This window comes from Brettanomyces nanus, chromosome 2 (assembly GCF_011074865.1).
Source record: "Brettanomyces nanus chromosome 2, complete sequence".
Taxonomy (NCBI): domain Eukaryota; kingdom Fungi; phylum Ascomycota; class Pichiomycetes; order Pichiales; family Pichiaceae; genus Brettanomyces; species Brettanomyces nanus.
The window spans coordinates 188,967-206,256 of record NC_052375.1 but is presented as its reverse complement, the minus strand read 5'-3'; the positions used below and the strand labels follow the sequence as shown (position 1 = coordinate 206,256).

The window sequence follows — 17,290 nt, the reverse complement described above, 5'->3', positions numbered from 1 at the left end:
TGGCTATAACGAGATTTCTTAGTGTCTGAATCACCGTCATTTGATTGGCCGGGTGTGGGGGAGGCGGCAGGTCGCAGGAGGCAGGAGGTCGCAAAACTTCTCGTTGTGGCCTGAGGGGTGCCCGGTTAGGTAACCCCGTGAGAGCCCCGTAGATATTTACCACCACTCCCCGTAGACACCCCTCTTCACCCTCCACACCCCACATTCGTGCCTCTGACTCACCATTGCTGTTCATCTTTCACCACTTCCTTTTCTTCTGTTATCCTCCAACTCTTCATTCGACCATGGTTAAAATCACTGTTCTTGGTGCCGCTGGTGGTATTGGCCAGCCGCTTTCCTTACTTCTCAGACTCAATTCTAAAGTCTCCGAACTTGCCTTATTCGACATAGTTAACGCCCAAGGTGTTGCTACTGATCTCTCACACATTCCATCCACCCAAAAGATCACCGGATATGGGCCCAAATCCAAAACTGACATTACCCAACTACAGGCTGCTTTAAAGGATGCTGACATAGTGGTGATTCCAGCAGGTATTCCTAGGAAACCAGGAATGACTAGAAATGATCTTTTCAAAATCAACGCTTCTATAGTTAAAAGCTTGGTTCATCAGGCCGGGCTTATTTGTCCTAATGCATTCATTTGTGTTATTTCAAACCCGGTCAATTCTACTGTTCCAATTGCGGTGGAAGAGTTGAAAACTTTGGGTGTCTATAACCCTTCTAAGGTATTCGGTGTCACCACTTTGGATAATTTGAGATTGGAGGAGTTTCTTAGTCTTTCCATTAAAAGGGCTACTGGTAAAACTGTCACTCCTGCTGAGCTACGCGGTGATGTCATTTCCATTGGAGGTCATTCAGGCTCTACTATCGTTCCCGTGCTTAATTCTTGGGCTAGAAACTTGTCCTCTGAAGTTTATGACTCTTTACTACACAGAGTTCAATACGGTGGTGACGAGGTCGTTAAAGCCAAGCAAGGACGCGGCTCTGCTACTCTTTCCATGGCTACTGCTGGATACAGGTTTGTTAGTCATTTGATTGAGGCTCTGACTGGCGATTCAGTCGTGGATGAAGTCGCTTATGTTAAATTCGACGAGTTACCTGGTCAGGTTCCTGATATTGTTGCAGATAATGTGTCTTACTTCAGTCTCCCTTTCAAGTTGGGTAAAACGGGTGTCAAATTGATCACATTCCCGCACAGCCTCTCTGATAAAGAGACCGGGCTTATGGCTGTGGCCGTTAATCAGTTGAAGGATGAAATTGCCAGAGGTGTTAACTTTGTGCACCCTTCTAAACTATAAGTAAAAGTGCACCTTATCTCAATAGTAATTAACGAGATTAACGAATTTCCAGAATGCAAGTTGAGACTATTTATGGCTTCCTCTTGAGTAACAGAGAACACTGTAGTGCGGCTGTTCATTAGTATATTACCTTCTTCCTTTAAACTTTTGGATATTCATTCCATCCGATTGCAACATTAAACCAGAATTTCTGCAATCAATTAGAGCACTAAACTGATTAGAATTAGTTAAAGCTATGCTTTTTTTTCTGTTTCACATCGTTTAACTTCAATAATTGATTAATAGATCTTTATACATTTCTAGTTAACAAACCTTTGTCCGGAACTTCCTAAATATCAGAAAGCTCGTTCTATTACTGCAGTTTTCGTACAAGACAGTCCTTTCTCAATTTTGATCACCTTGCAGCAAAACGAAACCTGCATATGAACGCTCCTAATCGACTGCATCAATCATGTTCCATGCATTCGTTTCTTTTATTCCCTCCATTTTTTCCCTCAAGCTTTTTTGGAAATACTACGCTACAACGTCCTCCATAACTGTTCCTACACTTTTGATGCTTCCATATCATAGACATTCTCCGCTATTGGCAGCGTAGTTCCATTTGGATCGGGTTCCACGAGGAAATATTTACATTGTTTCTCACGCATGCAGCCATGAATGATTTTCTGTCAACTCATCTATAGTAACCTGACTGCTGCACAAGTCGAGGGAAAAAACCAGGGGATCTGTAAAGCTGTAGAAAGTGTGTTTTAAAATAACAAGCAAATAATTTGCATATAATAATATAATAGAATATAATCAAAATAGGAATTGTCTTTAAAAAGAACCGAGACGTGCATAAACGAGGAAACTCTGGCAGAGCCCAAAATATTTATGGAAGCATCATTCGAGACTTGCATGGATTTTCACGATTTTCACGAATTTCAGGGATTTTCAGATTTCTAATATTGTATTCAAAACTTCCCGTAGAGTAAATTCTTTACCATATGTTTAGCAGTAAACCAAACGGTCTCATATAAAGTCTGCAAGTCTACAGTAGAGGTGAACAAGTCCAACAAGCCAAATGGAAGCATGGCGGGAATCCAACCCTGAGCCAACTCTATAGCATAAGATTCTGGCTCCATTCCGTACTGCTTTCTAACACCCTTGGGCATGTGGTGTTGGTCGCCGGGGGAAAATTCGCTTCGCTCAAATTGATTTGGAAGTGCAGCATATTGGTGACCTTTCAAGATGGTAAAGTAATCGTCCGCGAAATGAACACCAGAATGTCCCTCGGTTCCAACAGCGGTACCGAAGAAAATAACGTACTCGGTAATTGATGCATGGAGAATAAACATCTGTCCCATAGCACCTCCGGCATTGTTGAAGAACCAGTCATCGGTATTAAAATCATTGATGAGGTCAGAACCATATTCTTCACTTAATTTTTGCTGGAGCTCATAAAAGATAGCGGTAACGTTACCATCTGGATGATCAGCAATGGACTCTTGTGAGAGTCTCTGTAAGACATGCTTATCAAATACATAGTGAGAAGGAAGCCAGTAGTAGAATAAAAAGTTCAAAATTGAGAAGATCGCCACTGGAACGACGGCCCATTTGAGAAAGTTCATAGCGAGTGAATAGATGAGTCCAAGGGGCTTTGAATAACGATACAACGAGGGATCATCTGCACGATTGTCTTTCCCTTTTATACTTTTTTATGTTCAGTTTTATTTTTTGACAATATCTTTTTATGATAATCTCGGCGATACGATATGTACGACATGTTGTTTTGTGGAATCCTTTGGGGACACAGATCAAATGAATAAAGTTTTGATGATGGGAGGAGGGTGACATTGGCGGTGTTTCTATGAAGCATCACAGCAAATTTGATGTTCAATTGTGACATGCCAAATGCAAAGCCTACATCTTCAAACGATATTTATGTAGCATTTAATGTACACGAAAAAGAATAATCTTGTAGACCAATCCTGAACCCCCTAGGATCATCTTCTTTATTTATTCAACTCTCTCTCTAATGTCTCTTTTTTCTTGCAATGACATGCCTCAGGCATTAGAGTTGGCACGAAATATAACCAAGGATTACTCGACTCAGCAGATTATCGATCTGATACGCATTCAGATTAGTGAGGGTGCGACCATTGAGTGCATATGTGGTCTTATGGAATGTTTGAGGATTAGATCCTCCTCCAAAATGGATTTGGATCCTCTATATGAATGTCTTGATGAAATGGGCGCTGTGGCGTCCAATTATCGTTCGGTTTGTCTTGTTCTCATGGCTCAATTGGCTCTGGAAGTCTCATGCAATCGAGAACAAGCTCGCCAACTTCTCTCCAAGGTAAATCCTCTTAAACTTCAAAAGATACCTCCTGTATTCATAGTGAGGTGTTACCTTTTGAAAAGTGCCACTACCGATTCCTCCGACCTCACCCAGAAGGATAAGATGCTCTGCAAAGGCCTGGCTCATTTTAACAGGTGTAAGGATGCAATGTCCGAAGATCAACGTATTAGACTAGGCTTTAAGCTACGCTTCCAACGATGCCGGGTGCTGTTGGAGGAGCAAAAATATACAGAATGCCTAAGTTTGTCAATAGATATACTAGAGAGCTATAGCGAAAACCCGGGGTATTTTGCCCAGTCTTCTATGTTCGAAAATAACCTTCACAATGTGGTCTCTTTACTATTGTACGTGCCGTATTGTTCTGCCAAGGTGAATTCTCTGAAGCGATTTGCAGATTTTATTGGCTGTGATTGCAATAGCTCTCAGGCAGGAAGCAATCAGGCGCTTCATCAGGCGCTTCATCAGTGGTTGGATGCTCACCTAACTTCTGACGGACTGAAGACTCTTCTGTGTAAGCTTACCAGAGGTCAGATTGTGAGGTTGGACGTGGAAGGACTCATGGAATGTTTACGAACGCTGTTTGCGGATGAGGAGAAGTTCCAGCAGGTTTACAGGAATATATTAGAGGCCGATGTTGTATCGATTTCGAAGAAGTTTTCGAATGTGAAGCTAGAGCTGATGAAACAGTTGATAGGCCTAACCAACGTCAATCATGAAAATTGCTTAGAGGACGACGACCGTTTGTTCAATGTAATAGTTGAGTTGATATTGGATCGCAAAATTAATGCTAAACTAGACGAAGTAGAGAAGGTTGTCTACTTTTCTGAACGACTGCAACCAGAATGGAAGAGTAGGGTGGCAGACATGCTCGTCTCGGTGGATAAAGTTTACGAAAGGATAAACGCAGAGGCAGATTAAAGTAAACTAAAGCTATTTAAAATGAAGAGGAGAAAATAGAAAAAAAATCAAATACGTAAACTGTTCATTAACTCAACTAGAGGCTTTGACTCTAACTCTTCCGGTTAGCATGTCACTAATGTCCCTCACATCCTGCCAAAAAATTCTCTTCCTGGCCCGTTTGCCGGCCTCAGTTTCGTAGTCATACAATTTTCTGATGGAGTGGAATTTGACATGAGACGATTCAATACCAAGAACGCACGCCGTCTCAGAGGCAGTTTCAGACTCGATAAACTCGCCTAACGAGCTTTCAGAAGAGGCAATCTCATCATAGTGCTCCTCTAAGAACCTGATTGCACGAATGGCAAACCTGGCACTACGAGATCTATCAATAGCAGATGGAATACCACCCTGTTGCACATGACCTGGCACGGCAGTCTTAGCATCGAACCGTCTGCGAGCCTCTGAATTGATAATCTTGGCCATCACAGGGGCACTGAAAACCTTAGAAGCGTTGGCAGACTTGATCAATAAACGTCCAGACTTCTCTTTACCTTTATCGTTACCAAACGAGACTTTCAACGTCTCTATATCCTGCTCCAGTTGCTCTAAAGACATGCCTTCTTCAGGCACGTAGGAAGCAACGGCTCCAGTAGCCAGTTGAGTGTATGAGGCAATGTAACCACAGTTACCTCCCATGCATTCGACAACAAAGCATCTGTTTCTCGTAGCAGCAGCAGACTGTTTAATAGAGTCACAGTAGTCGACTAACGAGTTTAGACAGGTATCAGATCCTAGGGAATACTGCGTGCCAGGCACATTATTGGATATTGTGGCTGGAATAAGCACCATAGGGATTCTAAAAGCAGGATAGTTGGCTCTAGCTCTCTCCAACTGGCTGAGAGACACAAATGCCTCAAAGCCTCCAATAAGAACCAAACCATCAAAGTGATACTTGTCGAAGTAGTATGCAACCATTCCCATATCAGAATCTTCGGGTGTAGTTCTGTTGGTACCAAGTTCTGAACCACCCAAGGTCATCCATCCATCGATATCCAGCCAGTTAAGCGACCTCACGGCCTCATGACGAGCCAAACCTGGGAATCCGTTATGTATAGCATATGGCACATGACCACGGGACATACAAAAAGTAGCAAAAGCATACACCGCGGAGTTCATACCACCAGCAGGAGCACCAACGTTGATGATTGCAAATCTTTTACGCTTCTCTGCAGGTAGCGTTGGCTCTTCAAAGTCTGCATTGTTCATTGCGGTAAAGTTATGAAGATGTTCTGTAAACTCAGAGTCACGTAAGCTGATGGCTTTGTCAAAGTCCTTTTCGCTGATAGCCTGGGCGACAGACTTCGTGAGTTTAACAGCCTCAACAAGCGGTCTTCTGACAATCTTGTTCTCAGCAATGGCAATCATAGGAGAAGGAGTGTCAGGAGTACCGTCAAGAACTGCCTCAACTGCAGCAACACCCTGCAATGTAGCGAGATTACGATCGTAAGCAACGGCAGAACCACCACGTTGGACATGACCTAGAGTAGTAATTCTTGTGTCAAGACCCAAACGATTCACAAGAACGTCTTTAACATCCTCACAAGAAATGGGGTTTAAATTGATGTCAATGGCACCTTCGGCAACAATAACAATGGTGTTACGCTTACCTCTGGCACGGTGCTTTCCAACCACTTCACACATGTGATCGGCCCACTCCTTTCTGGAGGAAGGTCTCTCTGGAATAAAGATGTAATCGGCAGCAGTAGAAATACCAGCCATAAGAGCCAACCAACCACAGTGACGACCCATAACCTCAACGACAAAGGCACGCTGATGCGATTTGGCAGTGGCCCCAATGTAATCGACAGCTTCGCAAATACGAGCCAAGGACGAGTATGCACCAATGGTAGCATCCGTAGAAGACATATCGTTATCGATAGAACCAACGGTACCACAAATATTCAAATGTTTGTAGTTATCATACTGATCCTGAGTAATTTCATTCTTCTCATGAAGTTCCTTGATAAGAGAAGGCCACTCGGAACGGAAGAGATCTGCACCAGTAAGGGAACCATCACCACCACAGACAATCAAGGCATCAATACCAGCATTGATCATATTCTTACAAGCGGCAACACGACCCCATCTCTCTTTAAACTCCATACAACGAGCAGTACCAATATTTGTACCACCTTCTGAAAGCCATCCCCGGACATTGTGCCATTTCATCTCACGAATGTATTCTGGGCCACCTTTAACAAGACCTGAGTAACCCTCGTATATGGCAAACGCATGACATCCTTTATAGATAGCTGCTCTAATGATTGCTCTAACGTTGGCATTCATACCTGGAGCATCACCACCTGAGGTCATCACAGCGATGTTTCTACGTTTCTGTGCAATACCAGAAGCCAGAGCTTGGGCTAAAGGAGTTGAGGCTTCACTAGTGGCTGCAGTGCTCATCATCCCAGTGACATTTAAGGAGTTTTTGGAACTGTGGCGAGTATTGGAACTAACACCGAAAGCATTTTTAAGGCCACTGAAACCAATAAGGCTTCCTAAAGGATCAACAACATATACCTCGAAAGGATCGAGTTCTGAAGGTCTAATCTGATATTCACAGCCTTCTGCTTGAAGCCTTGCAATAAGCACGTTCAATTCGGTAGTTTCAAAGCAGACTGCAGATTGAAGAGTTCTCCAATCACGCTTCATTTTGTGCGAAAGCAAATTGTCAGTAACAGCCTGAATTCGGTCCTCGGAAGCAGCTTTCTTTGAATCCAACAAAAGCTGGATAGTAGCAGAATCCCCTGGAGTTTCAGGACAAGAGCTTAACCAGCAAGAGGCATCAGGTCCAGCTCCGATTTCACCTCCGAAATTTGCATCATCCTTAGGAGACTCGATTGGAACAGTCTGAAAACTTAGAACCTCGGAGTAGAAGTGTACAGTCTCATTGTAAAGCCTTTTAGTGGGAGCATAAAAGACGACAAACGGAGTGTCGTTGAACAAAGGATCCACTCTGGTAGGCATTAGAGGAGAGATTAAATTTGAAGGAAGAAAACAGAATTGGAAGAAGAAGGAGAATAAAATGCTGATTATAAAAAATGAGTTCATGGATTCTCAGAACCGCTATTTCTCGGAGATCGTTGTACGCAGCAGTCGCCGGTACCAGGGAGGTGACTTGTCCAGAAAGCCCCGGTGATCCCCGTGTCCAGGGACAGCCCACGGTATCCCCGGTAGCCCACGGAACGAACTACGCGCTGAGTATATTCAACGTTTTCTTTTCTTTTCTTTTTATTGTATGGAAGAAGATTGAGGTATCGAATCATGCAAAATAGGGGGCTTAAAAGAGATACTAAAGCGGTAGAGAACTAGTAGAGAGTATACAGGGAATCATGGGGATGGTGAAAACTTTATTAGGGGTTTTAGTATCGTTAAAAGACTTAAGAATCAGAAAGATCTTAGTCGGGCAGGTGTCTGCCAGTAATAGAGAACAATAACAGCTGCATGAATCTCGGAGTCACGGCTCGGAAAAACTAGCGAGCGAGAGAATCAGTTTACTCTCTACTCCGACCATAGTAATGAGGGGCATACTCCTTCAACCACTTTTCTGTAATGGGCATGCAGTTTCTCATAAACTCTTTTGAAGTTAGTACCAATTCATTGTAGATTACCAGTCTAACTGGAGGCTTCATTTTAAATAGGGCCGAAGAAGGATGAATCCACACGGACTGATGCTTCTTCAAAGTTTGGTAGCTCTCTCCCGATCGACTCAATTTGGCAGCGTTAGAAAAGAAGCCTGAGGTGATTGATTTCATCACTCTGATCCTTTTACGATCCTTATCGTCCTCATCCTCTATTTTTCCGCTCTCTTCTTCTCCTTCCTCTAATCCAAGTCTTCTGCAAAGCTTTTCGAGCTGATTTCTCACATTCCGTGCTCTGTTCAAGCTTCTGTACTGTAAATAATTATCTCTGCACCATTGAACAGAAAATCCTGCCTCCACAAATTCTTGCCAGATCTCTAGTAAAGTAAGATGATCTCCACCAAGTTTAGCTTTACTTCTAGAACGAAACTTTTCTACAGAATTGGCCGCTTCCTCTGCTCCCTTGTAAAATAAGGCTCCGGATTCTTCGAGCATAGCCACTACTGAAATGACCTCCTTACAGCACTTTAGATCACCACCTGTTATAAGGCACTTGGCAAGCATTGGATCGCAAGGTAGATCTGCCATCATCCGTCCTACGCGCGTCAATTCACCCTTTTCGTTGAGTGCTCCTAAAGCATACAACTGTTCCAATGCTTTAATTAGTGCCTCAGGTGCCGGTGCATCAAGGAAATCAAAATGAATAAGGTCAGAAATCCCTAGAGACATCATTTGAAGCACTACACCCGATAAATTGGCTCTCAATATTTCCGGAGTAGAACTGGCAGGCATCTCGTGAGAAAATGCCCATTTGGTGTATAGACGAAAGCATTTTCCAGGCCCCGTACGTCCGGCACGGCCTGCTCTTTGGTCCGCAGAAGCATGTGAGCATGGAACCACGGTAAGTGCTTGCATGCCAGTGGCAGGACTATATATATCTTCCTTCACAAAGCCCGAATCTACCACATATGCAATACCATTGATGGTCAACGAAGTCTCGGCAATATTCGTGGCCAAAACAACCTTTCTGGACTTTTTGGGTGTTGGTGCAAAGATAAGTTTCTGCTTTTCCGGAGGTAGATTTGCATAAATCGGACAAACAATTAACTCTAGAGGCATTTGTCCTGCCAATTTCTCCGCGGTGTTCCGCAAATTGGTAGCCATAGTCTCAATTTCATCTTGTCCTGTAAGAAATACTAGTATATCTCCCGGACCCTGTGAAAGATGAATCTGGAAAACTGTCGTTGTAGCAGCATGAAGATAATTGGCCTCAGGTTGCATTGTATAATGAATGGCCACGGGAAATCTTCTTCCAGGGATGTTGAAAATCGGTGCATCGTTGAAGTATGCACTAAACTTCTCTGCATCCATTGTGGCAGATGATATTAGGAGTCTGAAATCAGCTCTTTGCGTTGAGATCTCTTTGAGAAGTCCAAGTAAAATGTCCGTATGAAGCGTTCTTTCGTGTGCTTCATCCACCATCATCACCGAATATCCGGAAAGATCAGGATCTGACATGAATTCTCGGAGTAGCATGCCGTCCGTCATATACTTGATCACCGTTTTATCAGTAGTTTTATCATCAAAACGAACAGAATAACCCACCCGATCTCCCAACTTTGTACCAACTTCATCTGCTACACGTACAGCCACCGCTGTCGCAGCCACGCGTCTTGGCTGAGTACAGCCAATACGAAGACCCTTTGCAAACCCAGCCTCGTACAAATACTGAGGTAATTGAGTGGTTTTGCCACTTCCTGTTTCTCCCACTACTATCAACACAGGATACTTCTTCACTGCATCTATAAGTTGATTTCTGTACTTATAAACCGGTAAACTCTTCCTGGTTTGTTCAATACTCTTCACTCTGGCCTCTTCCTGTGCTATTTTGGCCTCAAGTCTGAATTTTTCAGCATCTTCTATCTCCTCATCGTCTCCATCCATGGAGAATTCGACTTTTTGCGACTTGTCGAAAACATATTCGTATTTCTTCTCGGGAATCTTATGACTTTCATCCTTTAAATGGGTAAATCCAGTTATCTGTTTCTCAGCCGTCATTTCCTTAACCTCGTACCCGATTCCCCCTTCTCTTCTTCCATATAATGCTTGTCGTTTCCTCTTAGTATCTATTCGTCCTTCTGATGTTATGTAATCATTTTGAATCTGAAATCCTTCTCCATGTCCTGTCAGTTCCTCCTCTTCAATCTTTCTTCGTCTGTTGAATATAGTCATCACTTGTTTCTTCAACGAATATTCTTTTCTTTCCTTACCACTCAGATTGTCCCATCCAATCTTTTCAATATCTCTCTCGTAATCCTTCAACTCGGATTCTAGTAGTATCATCTGTTTCTTTTCTCTGTCTGTCAAATAGCGCTGTCTAGCTACCTTTCGAAGCTCTGAAAAGTCAACATCCTCTTGTTCTTCTTTTCTATCTGTTCCTGTCTCCAAACTAATATTATTTCCATATAAAAGCTCTTTTTCTACATCTTCAGATAGAAGCTTCTTTTCTACATCTTCAGATAGAAGCTCTTTTTCTATATCTTCAGATTGAAGCTCTTTCTCTATATCTTCAGACTGAATCTTAGTTTCTTCTTTCACATCCTCTACCGTCCACTCACTTCTATCGTCGTCCTTCTTGCGGCGCTTGAAGCGATTAGACATCAATGCTCTTGATTAGGATAGAGAAAATACTTGGCTATTCCAGAAAGGAACTTTTTCACCTATTGAGGATTTATATATAAAGGTAGATGTCCCCCCCCTCCCCCTGATATAATATTTTCAAGTAGTTTTGTTCTTGGTCTTCCATTCATCTCACCTCATGGCTGAGCAACACTCAACATCACTTACTCAACTGGCTACGCGGTATATTCCTCCTTGGAAGTCGCCCTATATTATCGGTATCGCCGGCTTTTCAGGCTCTGGTAAGACTACCGTAGCTCAGAAAATCATACAAGAGATCAATGAACCTTGGACAGTCTTGTTATCTCTAGATAATTTCTATAGACCTCTTACCAAGGAACAAAGTGATATGGCTTTTGTTAATGAGTGGGATCTCGATAGACCTGAAGCCATTGATATGGATATGATTTATGACTGTATCAAGTCTCTCAAGGAAGGTAAGAAGACCAAGATTCCAGTGTATTCCTTTGCTAAACACGCCCGAACTGGTCAATATATTACTATTTATGGAGCAAATGTCATAATAATCGAGGGTTTGTATACATTGTACAACCCTGACTTGCTCAAATTCATGGATTGCAAAGTATATGTGGATACTGATTTGGACATCTGTTATACCAGAAGATTGCTTAGAGACATGGCTGAAAGAGGCCGTGACCTCAGTGGCATAATCAAGCAGTGGGATTCTTTTGTCAAGCCCAATTCAGTGCGTAATGTCAGACCAACTATGCAGAACGCTGATGTAATTATTCCTAGAGGCTCTGATAACACAATAGCCATGGACTTTCTAATCGAGCACATCCGCAGACAACTCGACGCCAAGAGTGCTGAGCACTTGGTTCAATTGAAAGCATTAGGGAACGAAATACGGCCAATTGACCTGTCTAAAGTCCACGTTCTTCCCTCTAATAACCAGATAAAGGTTATAAAGACAATTCTACTTAACAGAGACACTTTGAATGACGATTTCATATTCTATTTCAATCGTGTGGCATCCACTTTGATCACTCATGCTCTGGATTTTGTTGAGTATGTCCCCCATTTAGACGACCCACCTCAGCCCGTCATAACTCCTACTGGAGCTGTGGTTAAAGATACTATATTTATTAAGAACGAGATTATCGCTGTCGACATCATTCGGGCTGGCGATTGTTTTATTCCCTCCCTTAAAAAGATTATTCCTGGAGTCAAAGTAGGAAAGTTACTCATTCAATCGGACTCCAGAACTGGGGAGCCTCACCTCCATACAGAGAAACTGCCTGATCTCAACAAGAACTGTAATGTTCTTCTCTTTGATGCTCAAATAATCTCGGGTGCTGCTGCCACGATGGCTATTAAAGTGTTGATTGATTATGGCGTTCAGGAAAGTAACGTGATAATGTGTTCGTACTTGGCCTCGGAAACTGGTGTCAGAAGGATCACCAATGCTTTCCCCGAGATAACTGTTGTTGCGGCAACGTTATCGCATTCAAATCACAGCTTAAAGGAAGTGGATCACGATACAGACTCTTGGATGGCCAACAGATTTATAGATTCCAGGTATTTTGGTACAGACTAAATATTAACTAAAAGTTCAGTAGCTTCATAATCATGTATCCCACAAAGATCACAACCAAGTACATAAATATCGAAGCAACTCCTCCTATTTTAATGAACGTTCCCACGGTTAAGTAAGGATTTCCAACGCTATCTCTCAGGCCGATGGCAGTCACGTTGGGGAACCCAGAAGTAGGCAATGCCATACCAGAAGAGCAGAGAAAAGCTGTAGCCATGACCAACAAGTTCGGATGTGGATCCGGCAGAGACTTGCCAATTTCTTGAATAAGAGGAATGATAATCAATGCTGCCACTGTGTGCGACACAAAAGTGGCCGTGACCATGACTATAATACCAAATATCGAGAGAACGGTGAAGAGATCTTTGTCAGCAAGCTTTTCCTGGATTAATTTGGCTATGGTGTCTAGCAACCCGGAAACGGTAACACCTTTACCAAGGGCCAAACCTCCCATAGCAAGCATAACAATGGTCCATGGATAGTTGTTGAAATCATCAGCCGAAAGTATACCTGGAGCATAGAAAGCCACCATAGAAGCAATGGCAATCATGCCCATATCACCGATGTACTCCTGAAGCAAAGAGGCCATACACCAAAGAGCCACAGTAGCCAAGGAGACAAAGATCACATAGAATTTCTGCCAAGTGAATTTGTCATTGGTTCCTTTGATGGGCACCATGGTGGTTCCCTTGAAGTCAAAGTTGAATAGTAGAAACACGTAGATGAGCATGATTGCACAGGTACAGACCGGAATGGAAACAGTAAACCACTGAATCCAGTTAGGTGCAGGGTCCATGCTCTGCAAGGCGACAACATTCTGAGGAGATGCAATTGGCGAGACAATACCAGCAACATCCGAGGCTAAAGCTATACCAATAACCAAAGCCTGCGCAAAGCTGGAACCCTCTGGAAGAGTGGATAGAACCGGTCTGATAACAGAATACATCAATACAGGGGCAGCCACATTGGAAACAAAGGCAGAAACCAATGTTGAGACAAACATAATGGCACCCAAAACGTATACTGGATGCTGAGGAACCTTGGAAAGGAGGAACGTACATGCGATCTTATCTAAGTTGTACTTGGAAAGAGCGGCAGCTAAACTGAAACCGCCAAGTAAAAGAAGGATGATGGGCGACCACATGGTAGAGCAGATGAACTTTGATGCTTCCACAGCATCCAGAGGTTCGCCAGTCTCTGCATCTTTTAGCACATCAAAGACGACGATTAGGAAGGGAACGAGTAAAGAAGTTGCAAAAAGAGGAATAGCCTCGGTTGCCCAAAGAAGGGAAGCGCAGACAACAACAGCAAAGCAGTGTGCCTGTTGTTCATCCTCAAAGGGAGAGACAATCAACAATAGCGCGGTTATGGAGGAAACGATAAGAATCTCAAGCACATTACTCGACAACAACTGTTTTGGAACAGACAATCTATGGCCTGCACCAAGTGGGATCTCGAACTTTTCGTTTCCACCTGAGAGTTCATCCTCACCAAGTTTTGTGTGCTTGGCATAGGCAGCATGAGATTTTCTTTCCATACCGATCATATCACGCCAAACGGTATTACGTTCCCAAACAACATACTCACGAAGGTTCGACCGTAGCTGTTCTTTGGCCAAATCCAAGTTTCCGCCGGTGAAAATGGAATAGAGTCTAACGGTGTCTCCTATGTTAAGATTGAGCTTGTCCAGAGTTGACTGCTTGAAAATATACGAGCGACTACTCAAAGAGGCTAAGTAATCTTCCTTAATGGAAGAGAACATCACCTTATCGAATTTCTTAAGGGCCTTACCAAAACCTACACGATTCAACTCGACGTATGACTTTAGTTCGCTCAATCTGACAAATATCTCAGAGAGCGGCTTTCTTTTCTCCATCTTAAGGGCTTCCAAGAACGTTAGTTTGAAATCGTCATCGTCAAAGAGTGTTGGCAACGATCTTTTTCTAGAAAGACGCTTGTCTTCTGAGGCTTTTGGAAACTCGGTGTTAACGTTTGAAGACGAATTACAGAATGCGTCTGGCGAGAGCATAGAAGGAGATAGAGCTGTGGAGTCTTTTAAAGCAGTGGCCGTATCGCAGTTTTTCTTTGCTGAAACTGGAGCAGCCGAAGCAGCCGAAGCCGTTGGTGCCGCTGGTGGAGTAGCACTACCTCCTATTCGTGAACTGGAACTGCTTCCCAACTTCGACGTATTATCGCGATACATCTCGGGTCTTAAAGAGTCTATAAGAGTCCTAAGTTCGATACGAGCAAAATCCTCATTATCGGAGGCAGGAAACCCTCTCTCAAATTCATCCAGCTCCTCTATAACAGAAGTATACTGAAGATAAAGATCTTTCTCCACGATAGTATAAAATCTATCAACTTTGGCCAACTCGTTATTGAGGGCTTTGATGAAGATGTTGATAGGATTGGACGGATCATTGTTGGGAACAAAGGCAGGTTGTTCAGTCTCATGGGCAGTATTAAGTATCTCCGCATTGTTACGTTGTTCTGTGTAGATAATCTTCTTAAGGCTTGAATAGTTGATGTACTTAGAAGACCATTCAGGCACAGCATTGAACTGTAGAGAGTGAGAGAATTTCATTTTTCTGGTAGTTCTGGTTGAAGCCTCTGGAGCGGGAGTTGATTTATCAGGATTCCAATTTCGAAGTGGAATATACTCTGCTCCTTGTTCAAGGTCTGGAAAAGAAAGACGTCCGAAAGGAATATTGGTAGCAATGAGTATTGAATGAGTAAAGAGCGGAGGACGGAGGAGGAAGGTTGCAGTAGGAAATTGGGGGGGGGGGGGGGGGGGGTTCGCGTGTCCCGGTAGCATTGAGAGGTCGCGTGTCCCGGTAGCCTCGAGGGCTCGCGAGTCCCGATACCTACTGGAAGTCGCGTGGCTCATCGTAACTCGTCTATGATCACCTTTCCCTCTCCTCCTCAAATGTCTCTGCTCTTAGACCGCCTCCTGGCAACCTGCGACCTCGAAGAACTCAATAATAGGACACTTGTTGTAGTTTCACGGCTTGATGATTGTGATAATTTAGATTCGAGCTCTCTCATTGTCAAACAGATCTTTGACGATCTCTATCCATCTTTCAAACCTTTCGTTACAAAATATACCAAACGCAAAGAACTCATTCACAAACATGATGCAGAAATCGATTCCTTTGATGCTACTAGAACTGTTTCTGTCTCTGCTTTGAATCATGTCAGTTTGGCTTTGAGGCAATTGAATCAAATGCACAATGCATCATGTGCCATCTCTGAATTACATCCATTGGCTAAGGAGCTTGAAGATCTTGTCCTAATCTATTCACTTGTGACTATCTTACTTTCACTTGGTCAACTTCTCATAGACGTTACATTACCACTGTCCGATGATATTGAATACTTTGATACTGTTCTTAATTCGAGGCTTAATTTGACTGTCTATACTCTTCAGACATTTCCTTCCAATTTAGTTAATCTGGCTGTTCAATTGTTTCGATTAGTTTCTGAAGAGCATCATGGAATGATCAGTATTCCACAGGGGCTTCCCAAGAGCCTCGAATACCTCTACATTCAGTGGTCTCGCTGGATTGTCCCTCTACCAAGTGTGATCGTCAATAATATGACTTCTTTTATACATTCACCATCTACTTACATGATAAGAAAACAGCGTAGTTCTCATCTACTTGCTAAATCTGTCATAGCGTCTTCTATTGGTCTTCCGTTCATCTTTTCTGTCTCTCAATTGACCAGAAAGCGCAAGGCATTGCTTGATTTAAAGGAACGTAACGTCTGGAGGCTTGGTTTTCTTGTTGATGAGTTGATATCTACATTTGGACTTGATAATCAGCTGATCGACCTTGATTATTCTGTTATATCCAAGTTAAATGACTTTCTAGGCGACGATAAGGATTCATTGTCGATTAAACCATCCTCCGGTGCAGCGGTTTCTTTACTCTATGACATAGTGTCAAAGAAATATCCACTCTTTAGAAGAAATCTGAAGATCACTTCCAGTCAGCGTCCATCTTGGATCACCAGATATTGGATTGTGGCTCTTCTTGGTTCGATGTACATTCCAAATCTCGTCACTTCGGTATTCACCAATAGGCAGGCCATTGTATCATGGATTAAGATCAATCTGATTGATACAGTAATAGGGTTTTGGAAAAATTGGATTCTTCAACCTCTGCAAAATGTTTTAAAGACCATTCGTCACGATGATGACTCTAGAATTGCTGTCATGTCTAAACAGTCACTCAATTCAGACTTGGATTCATTAGAACAGATGGTAGTGGACTATTGCATCGACAATTACCCTTCTTTCCACGATGCTAGCCTAAGCAGTGACGAAAAAGGTGCTTTAATCGATCAGATTAAGTATCAGGTCAAGTCTGGAGATATGCACATGGTGATGAAGATATACGAAGATAATGTCAAGGCTCCTGTGAAATCTCTCGTCTCTGGAAGCATGCTACGCAATTTACTCATCCAGATCCAGAAAACTAAGGTGGATGGAGCTGTAGCTCTAGCTGGAATTGACAAGATTATCCAATCACAAGAATTGGTCTTTGGATTGGTTGCAGCTTCGCCTGCCTGTCTCTTCGTATGGTACTTTATCACCTCGATTAACAGCTACTTCCGTAATGGGTATTTTGTCAGATTCACCCGAGACCACCAAAGAAGCCTAGTCAAGTCAATGGCTGCATTGGAACGGTTGGTGGATAATCAGGCACACAATAAACAGGCATTACAAAATAACTACTACAACAACGGACTGATGTATCTAGAATTGATAAACATGAGAAAGAATGGAAAGTCTGTATTACCTACCTACCTAAGGAGCGATTGGATCCGAGACTTGAATGATATTATTGGAGCCAGCAACAACGCTCGACTTCGT

General features: G+C 42.9%; 8 protein-coding genes across 8 annotated transcripts; 4 read left to right on the top strand and 4 right to left on the bottom strand.

The window, feature by feature from the left end:
* Positions 1 to 284: 284 nt before the first annotated feature.
* FOA43_002057 (uncharacterized protein) lies at positions 285 to 1,298 on the top strand (the record flags this gene model as incomplete). Its single annotated transcript, XM_038922361.1, has 1 exon — positions 285 to 1,298. One exon carries the CDS (start codon positions 285 to 287, stop codon positions 1,296 to 1,298), a length of 1,014 nt encoding a protein of 337 aa, XP_038778289.1.
* Positions 1,299 to 2,251: 953 nt separating this feature from the next.
* FOA43_002056 (uncharacterized protein) lies at positions 2,252 to 2,908 on the bottom strand (the record flags this gene model as incomplete). The annotated part of the gene is made up of 1 exon (XM_038922360.1): positions 2,252 to 2,908. The coding sequence occupies one exon, from the start codon at positions 2,906 to 2,908 to the stop codon at positions 2,252 to 2,254; it is 657 nt and encodes a 218-aa protein (XP_038778288.1).
* Positions 2,909 to 3,339: 431 nt separating this feature from the next.
* On the top strand, positions 3,340 to 4,557 carry FOA43_002055 (uncharacterized protein; the record flags this gene model as incomplete). The annotated part of the gene is made up of 1 exon (XM_038922359.1): positions 3,340 to 4,557. The coding sequence occupies one exon, from the start codon at positions 3,340 to 3,342 to the stop codon at positions 4,555 to 4,557; it is 1,218 nt and encodes a 405-aa protein (XP_038778287.1).
* A 72-nt stretch (positions 4,558 to 4,629) lies between these two features.
* Positions 4,630 to 8,045, bottom strand: PFK2 (phosphofructokinase beta-subunit; the record flags this gene model as incomplete). The annotated part of the gene is made up of 2 exons (XM_038922358.1): positions 4,630 to 7,555; positions 8,038 to 8,045. 2 exons carry the CDS (start codon positions 8,043 to 8,045, stop codon positions 4,630 to 4,632), a joined length of 2,934 nt encoding a protein of 977 aa, XP_038778286.1.
* Positions 8,046 to 8,093: 48 nt separating this feature from the next.
* Positions 8,094 to 10,841, bottom strand: FOA43_002053 (uncharacterized protein; the record flags this gene model as incomplete). The annotated part of the gene is made up of 1 exon (XM_038922357.1): positions 8,094 to 10,841. One exon carries the CDS (start codon positions 10,839 to 10,841, stop codon positions 8,094 to 8,096), a length of 2,748 nt encoding a protein of 915 aa, XP_038778285.1.
* Positions 10,842 to 10,998: 157 nt separating this feature from the next.
* FOA43_002052 (uncharacterized protein) lies at positions 10,999 to 12,417 on the top strand (the record flags this gene model as incomplete). The annotated part of the gene is made up of 1 exon (XM_038922356.1): positions 10,999 to 12,417. One exon carries the CDS (start codon positions 10,999 to 11,001, stop codon positions 12,415 to 12,417), a length of 1,419 nt encoding a protein of 472 aa, XP_038778284.1.
* A 7-nt stretch (positions 12,418 to 12,424) lies between these two features.
* Positions 12,425 to 14,998, bottom strand: FOA43_002051 (uncharacterized protein; the record flags this gene model as incomplete). Its single annotated transcript, XM_038922355.1, has 1 exon — positions 12,425 to 14,998. One exon carries the CDS (start codon positions 14,996 to 14,998, stop codon positions 12,425 to 12,427), a length of 2,574 nt encoding a protein of 857 aa, XP_038778283.1.
* A 342-nt stretch (positions 14,999 to 15,340) lies between these two features.
* Positions 15,341 to 17,256, top strand: FOA43_002050 (uncharacterized protein; the record flags this gene model as incomplete). The annotated part of the gene is made up of 3 exons (XM_038922354.1): positions 15,341 to 16,998; positions 17,074 to 17,103; positions 17,178 to 17,256. 3 exons carry the CDS (start codon positions 15,341 to 15,343, stop codon positions 17,254 to 17,256), a joined length of 1,767 nt encoding a protein of 588 aa, XP_038778282.1.
* Positions 17,257 to 17,290: the final 34 nt, after the last annotated feature.